Source organism: Mustela putorius, unplaced genomic scaffold (genome assembly GCF_011764305.1).
Source record: "Mustela putorius furo isolate JIRA1106 unplaced genomic scaffold, ASM1176430v1.1 tig00003983_pilon_pilon_pilon, whole genome shotgun sequence".
Lineage (NCBI taxonomy): Eukaryota > Metazoa > Chordata > Mammalia > Carnivora > Mustelidae > Mustela > Mustela putorius.
In genome coordinates this window covers 18,680,135-18,703,672 of record NW_025422123.1, presented here as the reverse complement: position 1 = coordinate 18,703,672, position 23,538 = coordinate 18,680,135, and the positions used below count along the sequence as shown (strand labels likewise).

General features: G+C 46.7%; 1 protein-coding gene across 2 annotated transcripts in view; it reads left to right on the top strand.

Moving 5' to 3' along the window:
- The window catches only part of TRAM2 (translocation associated membrane protein 2), an 81,340-nt gene that overhangs the window by 25,450 nt on the left and 32,352 nt on the right, over positions 1–23,538 (top strand). For both annotated transcript variants that reach the window (XM_004771875.2, XM_013045516.2), the window contains exon 2: positions 15,974–16,037. In XM_004771875.2, coding sequence (XP_004771932.1) covers positions 15,974–16,037 — 64 coding nt within the window. The remainder of the gene's footprint in view (positions 1–15,973; positions 16,038–23,538) is intronic.

Below are 23,538 nucleotides of genomic sequence, written 5' to 3'. Positions count from 1 at the left end.
GGTTTTGAAATGCACATTGGGCTGGAATAGGCACATCTCCATCGATGAACTCAGTAGATGGAGACAGTTGACGTTGGGGCGTAGTAGCTTTTATAATAAATGAATGGATGGATGGATGAATGGATAAAAGCTTTAAGGAGAGTGATGGCCAGATTTCCCTCCCTCATCCCATTTTAGGCTTGTTTGAAACAGATGAGGATGGCTGAGATCCAAAGTTGGCCTACACAGTGGATGGTCCCCCCAAACTCCCATGAACACATTCAGCTGGAAGGTTCCATCTGGAGTCCTCCTCCTGTACTTTCTCAGCACAATAATGACACTGTTCTAACCCTGAGTCTTCCCCTTTACTTACCTACAATTCATGTCTTCCCTCCACCCCACCCCCCGCAAACTCTTTGTCTTGCCAGCTTAGCGCAGTCCCTCTCAGAAGTCTTCACAGAGAATATTCATCAATCTCCAAACCCAGAGTACGTAACTGATATTTGTTGAGTCCTTCCCTTGTGCCAAGGACCCTGGGGGTGCAGTCTCTGCCTTGAGAAAGGATGAGAGCCTTCCCTTGTCCTTTGCCTAATTGTGCCCTGATCTTGTCTTAAAACTCACTTTTCATGGATCAAAGTTTTGCTCTGATCCTGAGTTTTTAGAGCCATTGCTCAGGCAGCATGGTGGCTAAGAATTCCAGCATCACAGTCCGATGGATCTTGAGATCCAGTTCTATGTCTGGGCTTTCTAGCTGTGTGCCTTTGAGCAGGTGTCTTAAGCTTCCTGAGCCTCACTTGTTCGGTACCATACGGCCTCTGGGAGGGTGAAATGAGATGGTTTCTGTAGGAGTTTAAAGCAGCTCCTGGCATGCGGTAGGAGCTCCGTAAATAATAGTAGTAATAGTATCAGACCCAGCGGCAGTGTTTCTAGAGTGGGAGGTTAAACGAGGTAATTGCGTTTGGGGTTTATGCCTGGCATTTAATAAGATCTTTCACATTAGTTGTTCTTTGTAGGGTTGTTGAGGGTTGCATGAGGATAAAGTGCCTCAGCCTTGCCTGGCTCACAGTAAATGGTCAATAAAAGGTGGTCAGTTTCATCCCTTCTGAAATAAGGGAGCTGGGCTAGATGGGTCCTAGATGGGCTAGGATCACCTAGCTCCTGATTTTGGTCTCTGGGGGAAGGAAGTGGGTCTTCCGAGTTTTTCTGTCTCCTGTAGCACTGTGCCTTGCCCCAAGCATGCACTCGAATATTTTGATGGAAGTGTTGATTTTATATATTTTTAAATTCTGTTTTGCTGGAGATGTTGCTAAGCAAAGACATGTTTCTGGAGTGTGAAAAAAATGTTTTAGCAGCTGGCTTAGCTCACGTGTGTGTGTGTGTGTGTGTGTTTGTGTGTGTACACATGCATACATGTGTGTGCACCCCCCCCAAACACACACTGCTTTCCTTGACACATCCATTTAGAAACCTGGTGGGGCCATTATAAGATCCAGGAAAGAGCCCTGAATCACCCCTGTGTCTGTGACCGCAGCCACTGCAGGTCTCAGAACGTGGACCCTGACCCACAGCCAGATGCTTATCTGTGTGTCTATGGGTTCTGATTCCAAGAGCCCCATCAGCCTGGCCAGAGACCGTGCAGACTGATGAAATGATAGGAAGCCAGAGGCCTCTTCCTGGCCTTCTAGCCAGCACTGTAACCTTTACTCTCTGGAAACCTATAGGACAGCCATCCTCATAAATCCATCCAGGTGGCCTGGCCTCTCCCTCTTGGGAGATGAATGAAAAGTAAAGTTATGGCCATGGAGAGTAACACTGTAGCTCTGGTTCCGAGGAATTGATTTGGGGCTCATGGGTGGCTCAGTCTGCTGAGCATCTGATTCTTGATTTATGCTTCAGTCATGATCTCAGGGTCGTGGGGTCTCAGGGTGGTGGGATCGACCCCCGGGGTTGGGCTCTGTGCTCAGCCAGGAGTCTGCTTGAGATCTTTCCCCCTTCCTCCCCCTACGTAGGAGCATGTACTTTCTCTCTCTTTCTCTCCTCTCCTCCCTCTATCTCTCAAATAAATAATCTTAACAAAAATAATTGATTAGGGGCGCCTGGGTGGCTCAGTGGGTTAAGCCGCTGCCTTTGGCTCAGGTCATGATCTCAGGGTCCTGGGGTCGAGTCCCGCATCAGGCTCTCTGCTCAGCAGGGAGCCTGCTTCCTTCTCTCTCTCTCTCTCTCTCTGCCTGCCTCTCAGTGTACTTGTAATTTCTCTCTGTCAAATAAATAAATAAATAAATAAATCTTAAAAATAAAATAATTGATTAAATAGAGGGCAGAAACATTTTCTAGTCCTGCCGTGAATATAATGGGGGGGATTTTAATTTTGGTTTTGCCTCTCCCCTACCAAGTTCTCAGTAGTCTTTCCCTTCTGTTTTCCTTTCTCTGAATTTTACATTGATTCAAGGCACATTGATTGAACATCTTCTCTCTGTCTGGTATTTGTATCTAGACACTGTCAGAGCATCAGAGGGAATAGGGATCTTAGGGAACGGGGAGGGGTGGGCCCAGGTGGGGAACCTGGTCAGGGCCAGTACCACCCCCACCAAGCAACCCCCTCCTGTGGTTCTAGATGCTGTTTCCTAAAGAAATTTCCCTTGGATTGATGTATTCCTCTCCAGTTCCCCCTACTTTTCTGCATACCCAACCACTCTTCTCTCCGTGGTCTTTCTCCTCACCACCTGTAGGTTTAAGTATCTCCTACCATGTCCCCTGACTCCCTGCCCCCTCCCCACCCCAGCCTCCCCTCTAGCTCCCAGCCACCCAGACATGCAGTACAGACCTCTCTGTGTCTCCCCGCTTCCACTTTGCATTCACCTACGCACACTGACTTCCGCCCCCGCCCCCTTTTCTGTAACTTTTATTCTCCAAAGTCCCCTGTTGCCTTCTGGTCCCCAAATCTAATGGACTCTTCATGCATTCATTCATTCCACAAATACTGACTGAAACCTCACTGTATGCTGAGCACCATTCCCACTGCTTGGGACCCATTGGGGAAAAAAAAAAAAAACAACTAAGACTGATAGACTGCTGCCCCCCCAGCCCTCCCACCCCCTACCCTCCTGCTGTGCAGCCTGCATCTCAGCCCCAAGTTGACTTGTTCTCTCTCCCTGAAGGCCTCCCCGTGGTGAGCACTGAGTCCTTGCTGCTGGTCATCCTCGGCTGCTGGGGGCCTCTGGGTATCCTCTGGCCTCTGGCTGGTCCTTCTCAGTCCCCAGCCCTGGACTTCTGCTGTTCTCGCTGGTGATACCACCATCTACAACATTTTTTTAAAAGATTTACGTATTTATTTGAGAGTGTGTGTGTGCAGAGGGGTGAGGCAGAGGGAGAAGGAGAGAGAAAATCTAAGCAGACTCCGAGCCTAGCACAGAGGGTGGAGCTCCATATGGGGCTCGATCTCACAACCCTGAGATCATGACCTGAGCTGAACTCAAGCGTCAGATGCTTAGCTGACTGAGCCATCCAGGTGCCCCCACCATCTATAATACTTTGCGTAACCATCCAGATACCTTGCATGTTTTACTTAGATTATACATTTGTGTGCCTGCTTCCCGAGCGTGATCTGAGACCATTCTTACACCCTGAGTCTTCCCCTTCACTTACCTACAATTTATGTCCCCCCCGCCAAACTCTATGTCTTGCCGGCTTAGCTCAGTCCCTCTACTTTTACACCTTAATTTATTGTGCCATCGAATCTTCCAAAGATTACCCATCACTATCCCATGTCTGTGCCATGACCTTCACCCAGGCCTGTGTCACCCCTTGTTGTAGTAACCTCCTTCCTAAGCTTTCTGGGTCACCTCCCCCACCCTAGCCCACCTCCACAGCTGGAGTGGGATGTGCTCTCTGCAGTGCAGATCTCCCTGTTCCACCTCCCGCAGGTAGGATCAAGTCCGGTTTTTATACCTGCCGTAAAGGACCCTTAATAGACCTGTTTCCTGCCAGCTTTCCAGCCTCATCACCTTCTACACACAGACCGTTCGTTTCTCCGGGGACTCGTATTTCCCCTACTTCTCCTTAGTGCCAGCAGCCCCTTTCCTGTCTTCTCTTGGCCCATTGATCCCTTCAGGATACAGGTGAGAGAGAACATTGTTGGTGATGTTTTCCATGGAACGGAGTGATTGTGGGGGACTCAGGACCCATTTCAGTCAGGGGACCCCCCTCTCATCTGCTGAACGGCTTGCGCGTGCGGTAGTCCCCCCATCTGTGTGGTTTCTGTTAGCTGCCGCCCACTGCAGTGCGGAAGCAGGTGACCGTCAGACCATCTGTAATGGCCTGATGCTGTGTCACAAGGCCCCCGTCATTCCCCTCGCTTCATGTCATTAAGTAGGCGTGTGACCATCTCACAGCATCCCTAGAAGGGGGGTGAGTACGGAACACTAAGATATTTTGAGAGAGACCTCATTCACAAAACTCATCTACATCCTGTTATAATTCTTCTGTTTTATTATGAGTTATTGTTAATCTCTTACTGTGCCTGATTTATAAGTTAATAGCAGAGACATATAGGTTTGTATAGGCAAAAACATAGTATATGGAGGGTTCAGTACTAACTGCAATTTTAAGCATTCAGTTGGGGTCTTGGAACATATCCCTCATAGATAAGGGGTACTACTCTGCCCTCTAATAATGATCATTTCGTTGTGTTGGAAGTGAGCTTTTACATACTGGTTTATCTGACTGGGCTCCCCATTTGGGTGTTGTCTTTCCTGCCTGGGATAGGTGTTTGGAGTAGGAGGGGGAGGGGGCATTCTTGTGTCTAGGATTTGGAGGGGGTGAAGCTTGGAAAGGTGAAGTGGGGTACCTGTAGGTCCTGTGAAACCACGCAGGGGCTTGATTCTCTCCTAGGCACTCGGGAGTCATGGGGGACTGGAGAACAAGGCCTGCAGTGTTTTAGGAAGATGGGATCTGTCATCTTTCCCAGAAAGAGCACTTGAGGATAGTCCTTTAATCTGCCCTCTGCAGGGCATGGCCTTGGTTCCTGCCTAGGGCAGACAGAGCAGTGGCTAAGAGTGAAAGGAACAGACCCGCACCCCCACGCCCAGGGCCCTATTAGCAGGGAGTCTTTCCTTTCTCCCTCCCACTTGGTGTGTGTCTGTGTGTGGCTGTGTTTTCCCCTCCATCAGCTCTCACTGTGTGATTGTCTTGCATGGAGATTATCTGTGTTTCTTGGCCAAGGCCTAAGGTCGCTGGTGTCCCAGGCAGTTCCTGTTCCTTTTTGTATCCCCCTGAAAGAGAGTTGCCCAGTGGGCCCCGCAGGGGGGTACACCTGGCCTCCTGGCTCTTGTTCTAAGGCCTGGATTTATTAGCAAGTAGGGTGTTCCACATCAAGCCTTGTATGAGGGGCCTGTAGCCTCCTGTCAGCTCCTGAGGATCCCCTGTGAGTTCAGACGAGGAGCCAGGCTTACCCTCTGATGGATGGTTTTCTTCCCAGACTGTCTTTACCTTGTGTGGGGTCACAGTCAGGCCCCTGGGGTGCAGAGAGGCTGGACAGAGAAAAAGCACACCCAATTTTGATGTTATTTAAAATGTTACTTTGTATTTTTTTTAAAGATATTTGCTTATTTATTGGGCAGAGAGAGACACAGTGAGAGAGGGAACATAAGCAGGGGGAGTGGGAGAGGGAGAAGCAGGCTTCCGCTGAGCAGGGGGGCCAATGTAGGGCTCAATCCCAGGACCACGGGATCATGACCTGAGCCAAAGGCAGGCACTTAATGACTGAGCCACCCAGGCGCCCCAATATTACTTTGTTTGTTTTTTTTCAGGGATTTATTTATTTATTTGAGAGAGAGCATGGTGGGAGGGGCAGGGGGTGAGAGAATCCCAAGGAGACCCTGCACTGAGCACGGGAGTCCAGAGCAGGGCTTGATCCCATGACCCCGAGATCAAAACAGAGAGTCGATGCTCAACTGACTGCTCCCCCCAGTTGCACCTAAAATACCACTTTCTGTTGGTAAAATGAGTTCTGTGGTAATGTATATGTCTGTATATTTGGGGGGTCTAGAGGGTAGGAGAGACGGCATTATACCTAAGTATTGACATTTGCCCAGACCTTATTAGGTTTAGGGGTATGGAGGGATTGGTTGGGGGCACAGTGTGGTAGTGTTTACCTCGGGCCATGACTTTGGGGTGAGATTTGTATTTTCTGTTTATCTGTAGCACGTTTCTCTGGGAACTCTTGCCTTTTATGTTGTTATTTTCCTGTTCCACTTTGCAGATGATTTGGAATATCCCCTGTGAATGTTATTTGCTGATGAATAGGGATATCTGAGTGCTCGACATTTTTCATTAACCTTCTTGGCCTTGATTTAATCTACTTGAATCAAATCATCATCATTAAATTCTATGTATCAGGTGCTGTCATTCAGGTGGTCCTAGACGGGTCTTTGTAGACCCCTGCAAAACAGGCTGGATTCCAGGCCAGGATGGGGCTATGATGTGTGTCCCATAGGATTGGGAAGCATTGCTGTGACACAGAGCATGGTAGGTAGCAAAGGTGACTCAGAATCAAGAGGCAAGTAGCAGGGGTTCCCTGGCCAGACCTCCACTCCTTGCCGTGTGTGGAGGAGGATGGTTCTTACTGGTGTTAGACTGGCACCCGTCAGTGGAGTTAGGATGTGCAGAAACTGGCACAGCAGAGATCACACGTTTAAAATTCCTACAGAATGGCTTATTTTAAAAACTCCCTTATTTGCCTCCTAGCTCTGGTGTGCTCAGTTTAAATATGGGCAGAGGTGGATGTGCTGAGCAAGTCCGGGCCTCTCTTGAGGCATCCCGACACAAAAAACTGGAGGCACCTAAAGGCTCCTGGGTTGAATCAGCTGTCGGCCCCTTGGCAGGGCCTGGTTTATGGCCTGTGGAGATGGCTTTACTTCACTCCATCCCTGTGAACTCACAGTTCGTTTTCCTAGCAAACTCTAGTCCCCATGGCTGGCTCTACAGACAAAACATGGAGGCTGACACACTGGCGTTTTGAATAGGAAACTTTCCAGGCGATAGAGAATAATTACAAATGGTTGCCACGGAGAGATCACCTTCTGCCTCCTCTTTCCTTTCCTGAGTATAAGCAAGCAGGTGAAGGCAAATACACCTGGGCCCTGCCTTGTCAGGCTTGAGAACCCCTGGATAATGCTTTCATTTCCCAGATGCCAGGAACTGCCCCAAGGGCCTTGGGGGTGATTCTCCCTGGCACCCACTCTTGACCACGGGCAACGATCAGATCAGTGACTTGCTGTCGTAGACATATCTGTGACGATTCAAATTGCCCCCTCCTTGTGCATCCTGCTTTATGGCGCTCAAGCTTTGTGAAAAACTGCGGCGGAGACGACATCTTGTCCCTGGCAGGGGCCCCTCTTCTGCAGTCTAGTCTGAAATGGGACCCAGTCTTGCAGCCCGAAATCCCACACTCCAGAGCCTCTTCCTTTTCCTTTTTGATTTTTAATTGTGTATTTCTCTCATATTTATATTCTCTCTGAATAGGTGGCTTTTGGTCATGTTTAAAAATATTTCACTCACTCCTGTGTTAGGAATATAGACAGTGTGGCCAGTGATCTGAACCTCTGCCAAGCAGCCCAAGAGAAATGCTTCTGAAGAATACCGATATTTTAGCAATTATTTCGGGTGCATGCTTCATTGTTTCCCTTTAGTTTTTAACTTCCACATGGCATTGTTTATGAGTATGCCATGCTATCCGAATGCGGGGAAAGGTATTGGGATGGGGGGCGGTGAGGAGACTGATGTGCAGACTGATGTGGAGTTAGGATGTGCAGAAACTGGCACATCCTAAGTATGTAGTCAGATAGGAGACTGGAAGTATTGATCCAGGGATCTTTTTTGAGGAGGTAGATGAAGTGTATATGTTAGGGCCTTGAGAGAAAATACATTTCATGGGAAAGTGTGTATGTTATCTGAGGCTGACCGTAAGTACCTCATAGGTCAAGTTCAACCTGTGCAGACATAGATTGCTTGAATATGCAGTGTTCTTGAAGTGATCGTTCTGTGGTGGATATAAAGGCCGTAGGGAAGATCTGTTTTCCCACAGGCTCCCTCCTGTGTTTCAGTCCATAACTAACTTCCCAAATGGGGGATGGATAGCGTGACACACTTAATCTTCAGATGCATTTTTTTTAAAAGCCCAACTTCAAAGATTTCTGAAACTCTTTGAGTGACCCTTTCTAAATTCCCGTTTATCCCAGTATAAAATGTAGACCTTGGAACCAATGCATATAATAAAGCAGGTAACATAATTTTATCATCACTGTTCTGATTATGGACTTTTCTCAAAAGTACTCATTGTCATTTTTTAATCCAATATGGACTGTTAAGGGTAACTCTGTTCAGCTTTGTGAACATGGGCTTGTTGAGAATCTGTCGCGCGTGTGTGTGTGTTTGTGTAGCTTTGCTAAATTCTTCTATCAAGGCAGTTTCTCAAGTGAGAAAACCAGAATCTCTAGGCGTTGCTAAAAACCACACAGAAAGGTACTGTCAGAACTCTGCCTCCTGGTTTCAGGCACCCGGCCCTCCCCGCCAGCTTCTGGTCATCCCAAACGGAGAATTTCAGAAAGCAGGAGTGAAAAGCATCTTTGTTCCAGCTGTATCTGCCTTCTGTTGAGTGACCGAGGGACCACAAACCGGGTACATCGAGTCCCAGTCATAAAAATGTGCGCGTAGGTGACCAGCTGGACTCCTGGGGTTCTCCAGAAGCAGGAGCCCCAGGGAACAAACGCTCCAGGAAAGAGGGCCTAAAAGACTCTTTATTTAAAAAAAAAAAAAAAAAATCTTCCCCACCAATTGGGCGTAACTTTCAAATGTTTTCCTGTCTGACTGAAATTTTCCTGCCTTAGCAGCAAGATGCAAAATCAGTGTTGGGAAAGTCTGAGTTGAGCCCATCTGGCTGAGCTGGGGGACAAGGACATTTCATTTGGCCCTCCATATACTTCTCAGGAGGAAGGATTCCGAGCCCACTGTCCCTCAGGGAGTCAGGGTTCTCCACATGCTGCTTCTTGTGTTCCAGTCCCGAGGTGGGAGTGGTGGTCGTTGGGCAGCAGCCATTGGAACAGAGTTGCTTCTATGAATCAGGCCTCACACCCTCTCCTGTCCTCGGTGGTTGGTCTTCCAGCCCAGCCTCTTCCAAGCGCCCACGCTTGGTTGTGTCTGCCAAGGAATGAACCAGCCAAACCCGAGGATGAAATGCTATCTAAGAGGAAAGCCATGAGTTTGCTTTCACTGCGTTTCTTCTCTCTTATCTTTGGTGCCTGTATCTCAATTCGCACGGGAGAGACAACAGTTTGGGGCATTTGGGGAGCCTAGGTGTGCATAGGGTCTGTGGCTGGCTGGCTGGCGGGTAAGCTCAAGAGACCTTGCTTTCTTGCTCTGTCAGATACACGGGATACCCAGGCCCCATCCCCACAAGGTGGAGGAGCAGTAATACGGTTCAGACTTGGGGGAGGACCTCCCCAAGTTATCTGTGTAAGGCTGTGCTCCTGGGGGTTGATGGGAAGTGGGATCCAGAAGTGATAGCCTTTAAGAGCTGACAGTAGAGAGGATCTTTCAGGACATCCATTCTACCTGACTTGGCCTGGTCCTTTCTACCTTATCTGGACAATGGGGATATTATTAGTATCTCTCCTATACAGCTCTTGTGAGCATTCCATGCAATAATTTAGGTAACGCCCGTAGGACCATGCCAGGTGCTGACCGAGCACTTGATGACATTAACTGCCATAACTGTTGTTGCGAATGGGTGAGAAAACTGGGGTCCAGTGAGGTCACCCCCTGCCCCGCAGCAGACCTGGGCCTGGAATCCAAGTCCAGCATGCTTTGCTGGAAGCAGCTATTTGCCTAGCATCTCTGGTCTCCTTGCAAGCAAGAGCTCAGCTCCTTGTCCCCCTAAGAGACTATGGCACATGGACTGGTTTTAGTTTTGTTATGGCTTCATAGTCATGTGCTGGATGCTCTGAGTGAAAAAGTTCAATGAAGCTCTGTGTGTGTGTGTGTGTGTGTATGTGTGAGAGAGAGAGAGAGAGAGAGAAGGGAGGGAGGGAGATATGGCCCCTCCTACATAATTTAGTGTTCTCCCTTTGCATTAGCATCTTAGCACATTTTCACTTTTAACCTTTCACCCACTGAGCCTGGGATTTAAAATGCTATTAAACCCCATAATGTTTCCTATAAACAGCCATAGAGAGATGGGAAATAATTGGAATGACATCTTTAATAGGCTCCTGTTTCTCAGCCCTGCGTGCTGTGAACCCAACGAGAACTTGCAGGAGGGGAACTTGGTCATTGCTCTGTCCTTGCTCTGAGGTTGGCAGAGGGTTATGGAGGGAGGTTTTGGAGGTGCCAAAGGACCTCCTTTGCACAGAGACCTTTTAAGCACAGAGAGTAGTTTTTATGCTGGAGAAATAGAACTGCTTCTTTGGAGTAGTCTTGTTTTTTAAATTAGTGAACATGGTGAATGAAGGAGCAGATCACTCCTTCCCCTTTCAGAGGGCTTCAGGAGAGCATTGAGCCGAATTTCTGGCTGCCCTCAGCCAAGGAGAAGGAATTCCTGGACTGCATTTTTGTGGATCAGCTTCTTTCCTTCTTCCTCCTCTTTGCCTCTAGTAGATAGTTTTTGGTCCTCTCCTTCTCTTTCATGCTGCCGTTCTGTTTTATGTGCTGTACTGTGTATATCCTAAATCTGTTTTGGGGACACATTTTTTAAGAGTCAAACTGAACGTGCCTTTTCTGCTTATAAAGCTGTGAGGTGTCGGGAGGCCACTGTGTGTGTCGGGGCCGCACGATGATCTTCTTTGTCTGTAAAGCTAGGAAACTGACATCAGCTGGCTGAGACGTAGTAAAGTGGAAGCAAGCGCAGCTGCCGACGGAGAAGGTGTATGGCCCAGAATGGTTTCTCCTGCTGCTGCCTGGGGCTTGGGGATGGAAAAATACTGGAATTTGGTGTTTTTGCCTTAATCAGAATCCTAGATCCTATTCTGTGAGACTCATGTTCAGAAAACATTTGTTAAGCATTCATCTGTGGTTACTATTACAGCTGCTTGCAGTGTTAGTTCATCAAGTAGGTATTTACAAGATACCCTATGACAGGCCCAGCACCCGGGACCCAGGGATGGGGGAGGAGAAAGGACATGACCCGAGCGTTAATGGGGGCAGATGACAGGCACAATCCTGGTTCCCCTGTTGAGTCGCTGTATTCATTTAACAGGCACTTACTAAGCGCTGGTTGTGTCCTAGACCCTACTTCAGGCTATGGATCGAAGCTAACCGAGACAAGTAAGACCCCCACTTCCCTCGTACTTCTCTTGCAGTAGAGGGAGAATTTAAAAGGAAGTAAAGATAAACCCCATGAAGTACACTACAATGGGTAAATTTTATAGTGTGCAAATTATACTTCAGAAAGGCGTTGCAAAGGAAAATATCTTGGTCCTTGTGCAGCTGGCAGTCAGGACTGTCCCAACACAGTCGATCCTCACCCTTCACACATTTCGTGTCTGCCGATGCACCTACTCCCTAAAATTTATCTGTGACTCTGCAGTCAGCACTGGGCGATTCTGTAGTCATTTGTGGACATGCACACCGCAGTGGAAACTTTGAGTCACCCCCACGAGCACGTTCCCAGCTGAAGTCAAGCAAGACGATGGCTTGCCTTCTAGTTTCAGCCCTCCTGTTGTAAGCAAGTGTCTTTTTTGTGGTCTATTTTATGCCGCATTTTTTTTTTTTTTTTGCATTTTCATGTGTTTTGTTGCTGATTTTGCTGTTTAAAATGGTTCTCAGCCTGGGTGCACAAGTGCTGTCTATCGTTGATAAGCATGAGGAGGCTCCGGTATGCCCCACCGAGAACATACTTGTGTTAGATCAACCTCTGTAGGCGTGAATTGTGGTGCTGTTGCACGTGGGTTCAGTGTTCACTCTTCAGCTGTATATATTAAATAGAACATCTTTATTTTTTTTTAAGATTTTATTTATTTATTTGACAGAGAGAGACACACAGCGAGAGAGGGAACACAAGCAGGGGGAGCGGGAGAGTAGGAAGCAGGCTTCCCGCTGAGCAGAGAGCCCCATGCAGAGCTCAATCCTAGGACCCTGGGACCATGACCTGAGCCAAAGGCAGACGTTTAATGACTGAGCCACCCAGGTGCCCCTAATTACAGCATCTCTAAACAAAACCACACATAAGCAAGGTTGTATATTGATGGGTTGATGGAAATGTGGCCAGAGACCATGTATTCCCATGTATTTCCACTAACCCAGTGTCCAGTGACTTCATTGAACAGAACTAATGTGAACAACAAGATGTGGCTGTCAGGGCTAGGGAAGAACACAGGTAGAGCCCGTACACCAAATGTCTGTCTTCCTCAAGAAAAAAAAGTGGGAGGATTCTTTCAGAAGTTAGAGTAGTGGATTTATATACATTTATATACACCATCCGATCCTGTCTTATTTAGCTGAGCTTTTTGGTATCCAATATTGGTGAATCTGTGGAAAATCTAATGAAAATGCTAGGATGTGTCAGGAAGTTTTTATTATATTCCCAGGTGTTTGTATGTTGACACAAGTCAACGGAAGTTGACCTAATGTTTTCCATGTAGCTAACTGTATTGACATACTTTGATATATGTTGAGATTTGTATTTTGGCCTATAGGATCCTGCAGTAACTGTTTCGCTGACAGAGCTAAAAATGTGATTTAAATGTTACTTATAAGGTGTAGCTCCTTTCGCATTTTTTTCACTCTTTTATCCCTTGGGACAAGTTACATAAACACAGCTCAAGTCATAATGTCAGAAATAAAATGAAATGAATCCCGAATGGACACATGCGTAGAAAGAGCTCTCAGAGAGCTGGCGTCAGACGTGTGGAGGGAGACGTCAATATGGGCTGCTGAAGGGAAGAAAGCAAAGAACGCAGAGGGGATGTGAGGTTCTTATGTATTCCTGAATTGTTCAGTGCTTTCAGTGTATGTATTTCTTTAGAAATTAAAATAAAAATGTACTTAAGACATAAATTAATTAAATTCTGTGAAGGGCACAGGACAAGTTCCAAGACAGAGACTGGCCTGCCGGGCTTGCCCCAAGAAGATGGTGAGGGCTAGTCTCTGCCTGAGTGGCTTACAGACTTGGCTGCCCATGGGAGAGCTCTGGGCCAGTGCTCCAGAGGGTCAGATTTGGTGGGCTAGTGGTCACCCAGGCATAGAGATTTTAAAAGCTTCCCAGGGATTTGAATGTGCCAGCTGGAGTTGAACACCAAGACTCTACTAATGGAACTATACTATATCACAGAAATGGACTCTGGCCAACTTAAGGAGGCTCTCTGGGGGTTCGCACCATTGATGTGGCTCTGGGGTGCTCCAGGGCAGGGCTGTGGGAACTGCAGAGGAAGCATCTGGGTAGGCACACAGCACTGACCAGCCCATTCCTCCATTCCTGCCCCAAATACAGAGTCCAGGATAAAGTGTCTGATTGACTGGTCTTCTGTCCTGGGGGGAGAGTGTGGCCCTGTCAACCTTCCAGGAGGAAGCTGGTCACCAGAGTGACTGCCCCCCCCCCCAAACACACACATGCATGGACACAAATACACACGCACACACAGCTGGGGAGAGGTGTTTCCCCAGGAAATGCTGGTGCCTTCAGGAAGCGGGGAATGCTGGTCAGCCAAAAGCTCACTGGAGGCCCAGTGGAGGCCCACTCTATCCCACAAACTTACAAGATGGGTATGTTTCCCGGATGAAACTGAATGGAGATTTGTGCCTAGAACACGTGCAGTGGTTGGTCAATACTTTCTTCTTGTCTGCCTTCCTTCTCTCTCTTCCCTCCTCCCACTTCCTCTGGCTCCCATGTCTTCTCTCGCAGGGCTGTCAGCCTGAGAAGACAAGGCTTACCCTCAGAGGAGTCATGGCAGACAGTACAGAGTCAGGCATTTGGGTCAAGGATGCCCAACGGGAGTGGAGCTCAGGAGGGGACCCTCCATTCCTACAGTGGTAGTGGGGGAGGGGCTTCACGATGGCATGATGGCATGTGGTGGGTTAGCACCCAGAAGGTGTCAAGAAGGATCCTGGGGGTGATAAGCGCAGTGACAGAGAGGACGGCCAGAGTGATGGCAGTGGGGCAGCTCTCGTGAAAGAGTGGGAACAGAACAGCTGAGTGAAGCAAGCCAGCCCAGACTCAGCTTTCCATTCTCCGTCTTGCCCATGGAGTGGTTCCTGAGCCCTTCCCGTGTGCGTCTGGGTTAGTCCCTGTGTGCAGGGAGTGGCACGTGAGGAGAAATAAGAGGAGGAGACAGAGAGGGTGGTGTGGGGGCCACAGTGCAAGGTGCCTCCAGTAGAAGGTGTCCTCGGACTCCGTGAGCAGTTAGGGAAGGCTTCACGGAGGGGCTGCAGGTGAGCTGGGTTATGATGAATAAATCAGATTCTGATCAATAGGATTTGGTGGTGGGTGTCTGTGTGTGTGTGTGTGTGTGTGTGTGTGTGTGTCGGAGGGGGGAGTGTAACGAAGTAGGATACAAAGTGCGAGGGACTAAAACCCCCAAAAGGAAGTAGTGAGTAGCACATTTTGGCAGAAACCGTGTCCATCTGTTCTAAAGAAACACAGGCAGTTGGACGAGAAGGGTGGTTGGGAGCCCCCTGAAAAAGGTCTTGGTGGACCACAGTAGGAAGCTTTTGGGGTGGAGGCGGGGGAAAACCTGTGCGTTCGGATAGGGCTTTGTGTTTTCCAAAACGCCTTCTTATCCCTAGTCTCATTTGACTTTTTCCCTGCGAGCATGACTGAGCACGTCCCAGACAATAGCACAAACACATGCAAAGCCTCAGGCATTGCTGTGGACAAAGAGCAAAGGACACCTGGCTGCAGAGACATGGGGCTTGGTGACGGGAGAGTGGCCTGCAATGTGTCACTCACTCAGTTCCACGCTGCTTTTTGCTGTGCCCAGTGTGCTCCCCCACCCCCACAGTACAGGCTTCAGACCTTTTTGTTTAGAGGAGAAGCAGTCAGTCATTGCTGAGGTGTACCCAGGGGCGTCCTCCCCTGCTTCGGAACAGTGTGGGTGGTGCTTCTGAGCCCCAGCTGCACATCGGAAACATCTGGGGAGCCTGAAACCGCACTAGCAGCTGGGCCAGTGCCACCCAGAGCAGCTGGAGGACCACGGATGTCCCTGATTTTGTGGACAAGGAGACTGAGGCTCAGGGTGCAAGTTCACACCCCTCGCTCATGGCAGAGGCTGCATGTGAACCCAGGTAGTCCATTTCGATCCGTAAGTCCAAGCTTTGAATCCCCGCGTTCGGTCCGCTCTTCCTTCAGACGGAGTTGCTCGAGTACTGATTTGGCAGGTAACAGCCAGGTGGCAGGCTAAACCAGGCACAGCCCAAGTGAGATTTTCGAGGCAGCTTTCGAAATAAACAACCAGCTGCGTGGGGTGTTCCGTCTTGCCCCGGGCCCCCCGGCACAGTGGATGTGAACTTCGCAGTTGCAGTTCTCGCTTTCTGAAGCTCGGGTGTCGACTTCTGGGGCTGCTGGCCAGCATGTGGTTAACCAGCATGCTGGGGACACCTCAGCTCCATGGAAACTTCTTGAAGTCGGAGTCATTTTCTACCTGTTCCTGTCTTCCACAGCGCCCGTGCCTAGGACTGACTTACTCAATACTTGAATGGATGGCAGGCAGGTCTGTGCGCTTAGCCTCCGAGCTCTCAGCGTGTGGTTTTATCTGCAGCAAGTATAAGCCTAGATACTGCCCAACGCCCCCTGTTGTTGTTGTTCTGTTTGTTTTTAGTACAGGCACTGGGAGGCGGAACAGTCAAGAAACACAGGGAAACAAACAACCAGTTCTACCTTTTGTGATAGGACAGGACTTCAGGTCTGAGATGCAAACAGAAAGGACCCTGGGGGCTGGTAGCAGGATCCCTTTGTTTCTTTCGACATGGCCAAGAAGCTGAATTGGAACATTTTTCCTTTCTTTTACAGGTCACCGCCAAGACTGCCTTCCTATTTATTTTACCTCAGTATAACGTTAGCGTGCCTACAGCAGGTAAGAAAAGCACGAGTCCCCATCTTGCCCTGGCCCCGTGAACTCAGAAGGCCTTGGAAAGCTTACTGTTCCTGTGTACATGCACGGTCTTCTTAGCTGTTAAAGCTCAGCCTCCCACATCCTAGCTCTGCTAAGAGACAGCCTCAAGCCATGTGCAGCCCTCGGCCCACGCCTCTGCCCTCTCAGGCCCCTCAGGTCCCACCATCAGGAACCGGGCACTGCACCCCTCTTCCAGTAGCAGAGTGCTGGGCAGCCTCTTGGTGAATACTGGAGGAATTTCTGTTTGCTGAATCTAGTTCTTTCTTCATTGGTACAGAGGGGAATCATCTTGTCTTCAGGAGGAGAATCTCTTCTTTGTCTGACTCTCCCAGTGACTCGCTGAAGGATTCTGGGGGCAGTCCCTTACCCCATGGCCTCCAGAGGATGTAGACTCGGGGAAACTGGGCTTTGGGGCAGCCCGATCCATTCCCTTATTTGAGAGTCAAGCTGTGGGGCACTAGAGAGAGAGGAGGAGAACTCCATGCTCAGGAAAGGAGAGACAGGAGCCCCATGGCCAGTGCAGATGGTAAGGAAGCAAGGCCAATGCTTCCTCGTCCCTGGCGCACTCCGGCCCTGGCAGGCAGGGAGGGTTGTCGCACTCGGTGCCGTGTGGTCTGAGGTCCGATTACGCCTTCTCTGCTCCTGTCCCTCAGCTCTTTTATTAAAATTGAAGTAAAGTCAGAACACAGTGTTACACGAGCTATTCCTGTCTCCTGAAAATCCTAGTACCTCGGTTGCCTCTAGATCCAGTGGTCCATATGATTTACTAACTTAAAAAAGCATTTAGCTTTTCTCCCCTTTTTTAAAGATTTACTTGAGAGAGGGAGAGAGCAAGAAGGAGAGTGAGCGAGAGAGAGCCCTGGAGCATGAGCAGGGGGAGGGGCAGAGGGAGGGAGAAGGAGAGAGAATTCAAGCAGCAGCTCAGCTCCTGCTGAGTGGAGCCCAACAACTCGGGTCTCCATCCCAGGGCCCAAAGGTCGTGACCGGAGCTGAAATCTAGAGTCAGATCTAGAGTCTGAGCCACCCAGGCGTCCCCTTTTTTCCCTGTTTTTTAAGAAAGTTGTGATAAAACACCCATAACACACAATTTACCATCGTTTTATAACCCTTTCTAAGTGTAAGTCCAGGGGCGTTAAGCACATTCACATTGTGCAACCGTCACCACCGTCCATCTCCAGAACTCTCTGTCTCGCAACACTGACGCTCCACTGACGCTCCGGACTCATTAAGCAGTAGCTCCTCACCCCACCCCCTGCCCTTCAGCTTCCGACAACTTCCTTGCTACTTCCTGCTCTATGAAATTTGATGACTCTAGGTAGTTTATTTAGGTGGAATCATATAGTATTTGTCCTTTTGTGACTGGTTGAAATTTACTTTTGTATAGAAACGTTTTTCAAAATACATGTATGTGACATGTGACACTCTGAGGAAATTTATAAAATGTAGATAAACATAGGAAGATAAAAATCACACAGGACACCATCACCCAGTTAACCACCACAGTTGACTATTGATTCATAACCCACTATTTTTGCTTTTAGTAGATGATGAGCCTTCTTCCCATGCCATTAATTATTATTCTGTTCAGTAAAATATTTTGAAAAACTTCAGAGTATTTCTTAATAGGGATTACTACAGATTATCTGTTCAATCCTGTGTTATTGGATATTTAAGTTTCCAGCTTCTGTTTTAAACACTGCTACTATAAACATCCTTGGGACTAAATTTTAATGTGCATTTATGATTATTTTTCAGGATACATTCCTATTACTGGAATTTCAGGGTCAAGTACTAGGTACATTTTAAAGGTTTTATATATATATGCATTTATATATATATGCATTGTCAGAATACCCTCTGTCATCTAATTCTTGTGACCCATAAGTCCTAAGTTTTTAGGGTTGGTTTTGTTTGTTTGTTTGTTTGTTTTTCAAATTTAAAATAGACAGGCCTTTTCTTTTTTTAGTGTTAGAATGCCAGTGTATTAATTTATAAAGAGATCCAGCTATCAGATGTTGTATTGGTATTTTCATTGCATTTCTCCCTGAAGTCCATTTATATGGAATGGCAGATCATAACCCAACACTGCTTTATTAATTTAGCATGAGAAAGCATGATCCTGAGGACTCCAGGAGCTGATGCACGGGTGACCAGAGCATGCTTTTATTGTAGGAAGGGCCTCGGAGATACTGTGGGTTCGGTTCCAGACCACCGTTGTAAAATGAATAGTGCCGTAAAGCAAATGCAGGTTTCCCCGTGCATATAAAAGCTGTGTCTACACTCTCCTGTAGCCTGTTAAGTGTGCAGTAGCATGAAGTCTAGAAAGCAGAGTACGCACCTTAAGTAAAAAGTAGTTTCTTGATAACAAATGCTAGCCACCATCTGAGCCTTCAGGGAGTTATAATCTCTGATCACAGATGATTGCCGCAAACATAATAATAACAAAAGCCTTTGAAATAGTTTTAGAGTTACCAAAATGTGACACAGAGGCAAGTGAGCAAATGCTGTTGGGAAAATGGCACCAACACACTTGCTTGACACAGGGTTAAACACATTAACCCTTCAATGTGTTTAAAAAAAAAAAAAAGCAGTGTCTGCAAAGGGCCATAAAATGAGATATGCCTGTGTGTGTAAAGCCAGATCACAAGCAGAGAGTTGATTTTTGAGTTGAAACATTCCCAGAGAAATTAGCAGGCAAGTGATACCCTAAAAGAACCTGTCTCCCACTGGGATGAGAAGGTAGACTTCTGGCTCCAGGGCTGAACCTGGAACCTCTGAGCATGAAGTGCTTCCCGCCAGGATTTGGAGGTATGCCACCATTGATCATATCATGCTCTCATATATTTTATTGCTTTAATTTTTTTTAAGATTTTATTTATTTATTTGACAGAGAGAGATTACAAGTAGACAGAGAGGCAGGCAGAGAGAGAGAGAGAGGGAAGCCGGCTCCCCACCGAGCAGAGAGCCCGATGCGGGACTCGATCCCAGGACCTGAGCCGAAGGCAATGGCTTAACCCACTGAGCCACCCAGGTGCCCCTTATTGCTTTGTTTTAAAGATTTATTTATTTACTTAAGAGAGTGAGAGAAAATGGCAGGGGGAGGGGCAGAGGGAGAGCGGGAGAGAGAGAATCCTCAAGCAGACTCCCAGCTGAGCCTGAAGCCTGACACGGAACTCAATCCCAGGACCCTGAGATGGAATCAAGAGTCTTGATGGAATCAAGACCTGAGCCTGGAATCAAGAGTCAGACACTTAACTAACTGAGGCACCCAGGCACCCCTCATTTGTTTGTTTTAAATAATTAATGAATTAATCAATCAATCCGGACAAATGTGTATGTGCCTCCTTGACTGCAAGTCCTGGGGGTTAAGTAATTTATAAAACATTTCTGATTTCTTTCTCTTTTTTTAAGAAATTTTAAAAAAATTTTTATTAAAAAACAATCTGGAATTTTTATTAAAAAACAATCGATGAACAAAGCGGTAAGAATTCCGAGTTCTCAGAAACCATGAAGAAGCAAGAAGAGTAAAGTGACATAAAGTTTTTAATTTTCATTTTCAATTTTTTTATTTGGATAGAACTGACATACAATGTTATATTAGTTTCAGGTGTACAGGTTAGTGAATAGACAAGTTTATACATTTTGCTGGGCTCACCACAAGTCTAGCTATAGTCTGTCACCATTCAATGTTGTTACAATATCTCTGACTATATTCCCTACGCTATGCTTTTCATTCCTGTGACTTACTCATTCCGTAACTAGAAGCCTAGATCTTCCCTACTCCTCCCCCCCATTTTGCCCATCCTCTTCCCTTCTCCCTTCTGGCAACCATCAGAGAACAATACAGTTTGTTCTCTGTATTTATAGGACTGATTCTGCTTTTTTTTTTTTTTTTTCTTTCTTCCTCATCTTCTTCTCCCCCCCCCTTTTTTTTTAAAGTAGGCTCCTTGCCTAGTGTGGAGCCCAACACGGGGCTTGAACTTACAACCTGGAAATCAAGACCTGAGCTGAGATCAGGAGTCAAGACGTTTAACTGATTGAGCTACCTAAGAGCCCTTGATTCTGCTTTTTGTTTATTCATTTCCTTTGTTTTTTTAGATTCTACATATAAGTGAACTCATATGGTATTGTCTTTCTCTGATTTATATCACTTAATATAGTACCTTCTAGATCCATCCTTGTTGTTGTATATGGCAGGATCTCATCCTTTTTTATGGCTGTGTAATATTCTGTTCTCTCTCTATATTCTGTGTTTGTATAGACACACACACACAAGCACACATGCACCACATCTTCCTTATTCATGGATGAACACTTTGGTTGCTTCCATGTCTCAGCAACTATAAATAATGCTGTAGTAAACAAAGGGACACATCTTGTCTTTTTGAATGAGTGTTTTCTCTTTCTTTGGGTAAATATCCAGTAGTAGAATTATTGGGTCTATGGCATTTCTATTTTTAATTTTTTGAGGAAACTCCATGCTGTTTTCCACAGTGGTTGGACCAATTTACATTCCCACTGGCAGTGCATGTGGGTTCCCTGTTCTCCACATCCTCACCAACACCTGTTAGTTTTCTGTCTGAGTCTAGCCATTCTGACAAGTGTGAGGTATTCTTGTACTGGTTTGCATTTCCCTGATGATGAGTGATGTTGAGTTACTTTCCACCTGTCTGTTGGCCATCTGTATGTCTTCTTTGGAAACATATCTGTTCAGGTTGACTATGCATTTTCAATTAGATTATTTGTTTTTTGGCATGGAGTTGTAGGAGTTCTTTACATATGTTAGATATTAGCCCCTTACCAGATAGATCATTTGCAAGTATCTTTTCCCATTCTGTAGGTTGCCTTTTTGTTTTGTGGACTATTTCCTTGGGTGTGCAGAAGCTTTTTTTTTTTTTTTTTTTTTTTGCTATAGTCCCAGTGGTTTGCTTTTGCTTTTGTTTCCCTTAGGAGACATTTCTAGAAAAATGTTGCTGTAGCTGATATCAGAGAAATTACCGCCTTTGTTCTCTTCTTGGATTTTTATGGTTTCAGGTCCCACATTTAGGTCTTTAATCCATTTTGAGTTTATTTGTGTGCGTGATGTCATGAAGTGGTCCAGTTTCTTTCTTTTGTGTGTGGCTCTCCAGTTTTCCCAACCCTATTTATTGAAGAGACTGTCATTCCCCCATTGTGTATTCTTGCCTCCTTTCTCATAGATTCATTGACCATAGAAGCATAGGTTTATTTCTGGGCTCTCTCTTCCAATATGTAGATCATGTTTTTTTTTTTTTTTTTTGTGCACAAAACATGTCTGATTTCTGACTCCTAGAGATCACCGTTTATTAGGGCGGGATAGATAATAAACGAGTAAGCAATAAAAAATATTGTGGTTGTGATTGGGGTGGTGAAGGGAATAAAACGTATGTGTGATAAAGATGAAAAAAGTAAGGACAGAAGATGTTGCCAAGAAGCTGACATTGGGGCTGAGTTTGTGTGACAAGTTATGTTTGGGCAGTGGCGGGGAGGGGGAGTCCAGGCAGAAGAAAGAACATTCCAGGCACAGGGATTAGCATGTGTGAAGGCCTCAAGTGAGAAATAAATATCTTGGCACATTCTAGTGCCTGAACGAAGGCCAGTGTGACGGGGCCAGCTGGGTTTGGCATTTTTCTAGGGTGCGGTTATTGAATTCTGCTCCTGGCATCCCCTTCCAGGCCAGAACAAGGCCTTGGTAAAGGTGAAGGTACGTTATAATCCATACTGAGACGAGGAGGTTTCAGTTACTCTAGGAAGAGAAGATGAAGTATTGTTCAGTAGTATCTCTTGTTTAAATCTTGCCACCTGGGGCTATTTGAAATATGACAAGCAAATAACGAAGAGTGGCAATGAAATCAGAACAGCCAGCTTCATTTTGTGTGGGGCCTCCTTACACGGCAGCTCTGTATGGTCCTGTTTGGTTTGTAAGTACAGGAGGAAAGCAAACTCCTCCAGGGAAAACAGCAGTTCACAATAATGGGTCTGTTGAGGTTGCGATTTTTAGAACCCTCCTCCCAAATCTCTTTGAGGCCGAGGGTGCTTGGGAACATACCCTTTTAGTATAACCTGGGTAAATTCTGATTTCTAAGGTTTCTTTAAATTGTGTGTAACTTTGCTCTGTTCAACATTTATTTACTTATTTTTCAGTTTGTCATTTATTTATTTTAAAGATTTTATTTATTTGAGATAGAAAGAAAGATAGAGAAAGAGAGACTAGGAGCAGGGGACCAGAGGGAGAGGGAGAAGCAGGCTCCCTGTTGAGCAAGGAGCCTGTTGCGAGGCTCGACCCCAGGACCCCGAGCCCAAGGCAGACGCTGAGCCAACCAGGCAGCCCTCGGTTTGACATTTAAATTTGAATTTTAGTAGAGCAGTGACTGTGTTCATTAAAAAACAGTCTGCCATTTCTGACTCCCTGTGTCTTTCCTCGGCTGAGGTTGTCAAGTTCTGCAGACAATAACTAAAGGTAATGTTGATGAGTTTCTCGCCTCTGCTCTTCTCTCTTCCCTTCTCCCAGCTCCCTGCATCGGTTTATAGGCTAAGGTCACAAAAGTGCCACAAACTGAGTGGCTTACCAAGAGAGATTCATTGTCTCACAGTTCTGGCGGCAAGAAGTCCAAGGTCAAGGCATCAGCAGGGCCATGCTCCCTCTGCAGGCTCTGGGGCAGGGTTGGTCCCAGCCCTCCGTCCTGGCTTCTGGTTCCTTGGCTTGTGGCAGCAGAAAACGCCTCTCTTCATATGGGATTTGCACTGTGTGCATTCAGTCTCCACATCCACGTTTTCTCTTTTTATAAAAACATCAATTACATTAGGTTAGGGGCCCACTGTACCCCAGTCTGTGACCTCGTCTTTACTCACGGCATCTGCTACGATTCTGTTTCTAAATAAGGGCATGTTCTGAAGTGGCAGGGGTTAGGACTTCAACAGATGAATTTGCAGGGATGCAATTCAACTCATAATACCAGCCCTAAGCGTATGATTTTGTCCCATTATAACGAGCTGGCTAAGCAGATTAAGCCCCAGTCAGAGAAATGGGCATTATTGTTATAGTAATAAGCTGTGCGCCTCCTGATGGAATGCCTACCATGCCAGCATCCTTGTGTTTTTCTTTACAGTCAACAGCCGTGAAGCAGGAAGTGTTCCATATTACCAAATCCCTACTGTCCTTATTCCCATTTTGCTATCCTGTTAGGGTCGCCAGACTTAGCAAACAGAAATCCAGGACTGCCAGTTAAATTTGGAATTTCAGATACACAGTGAGTATTTTCTGTTTTCTCTTTTCCTATGAGTATATCCCAGATTATACGTGCTACATAATTATACTAGAAAATTATTCTTTATCAATCTGAAATTTAACTGGCTTTTTTTTTTTTTTTTTCCTGAGTAGGCTCCACTCTGGGCAGGACCCAGGCTGAGACCCAGAGTTGGGCACTTAACTGACCCGGGTGCC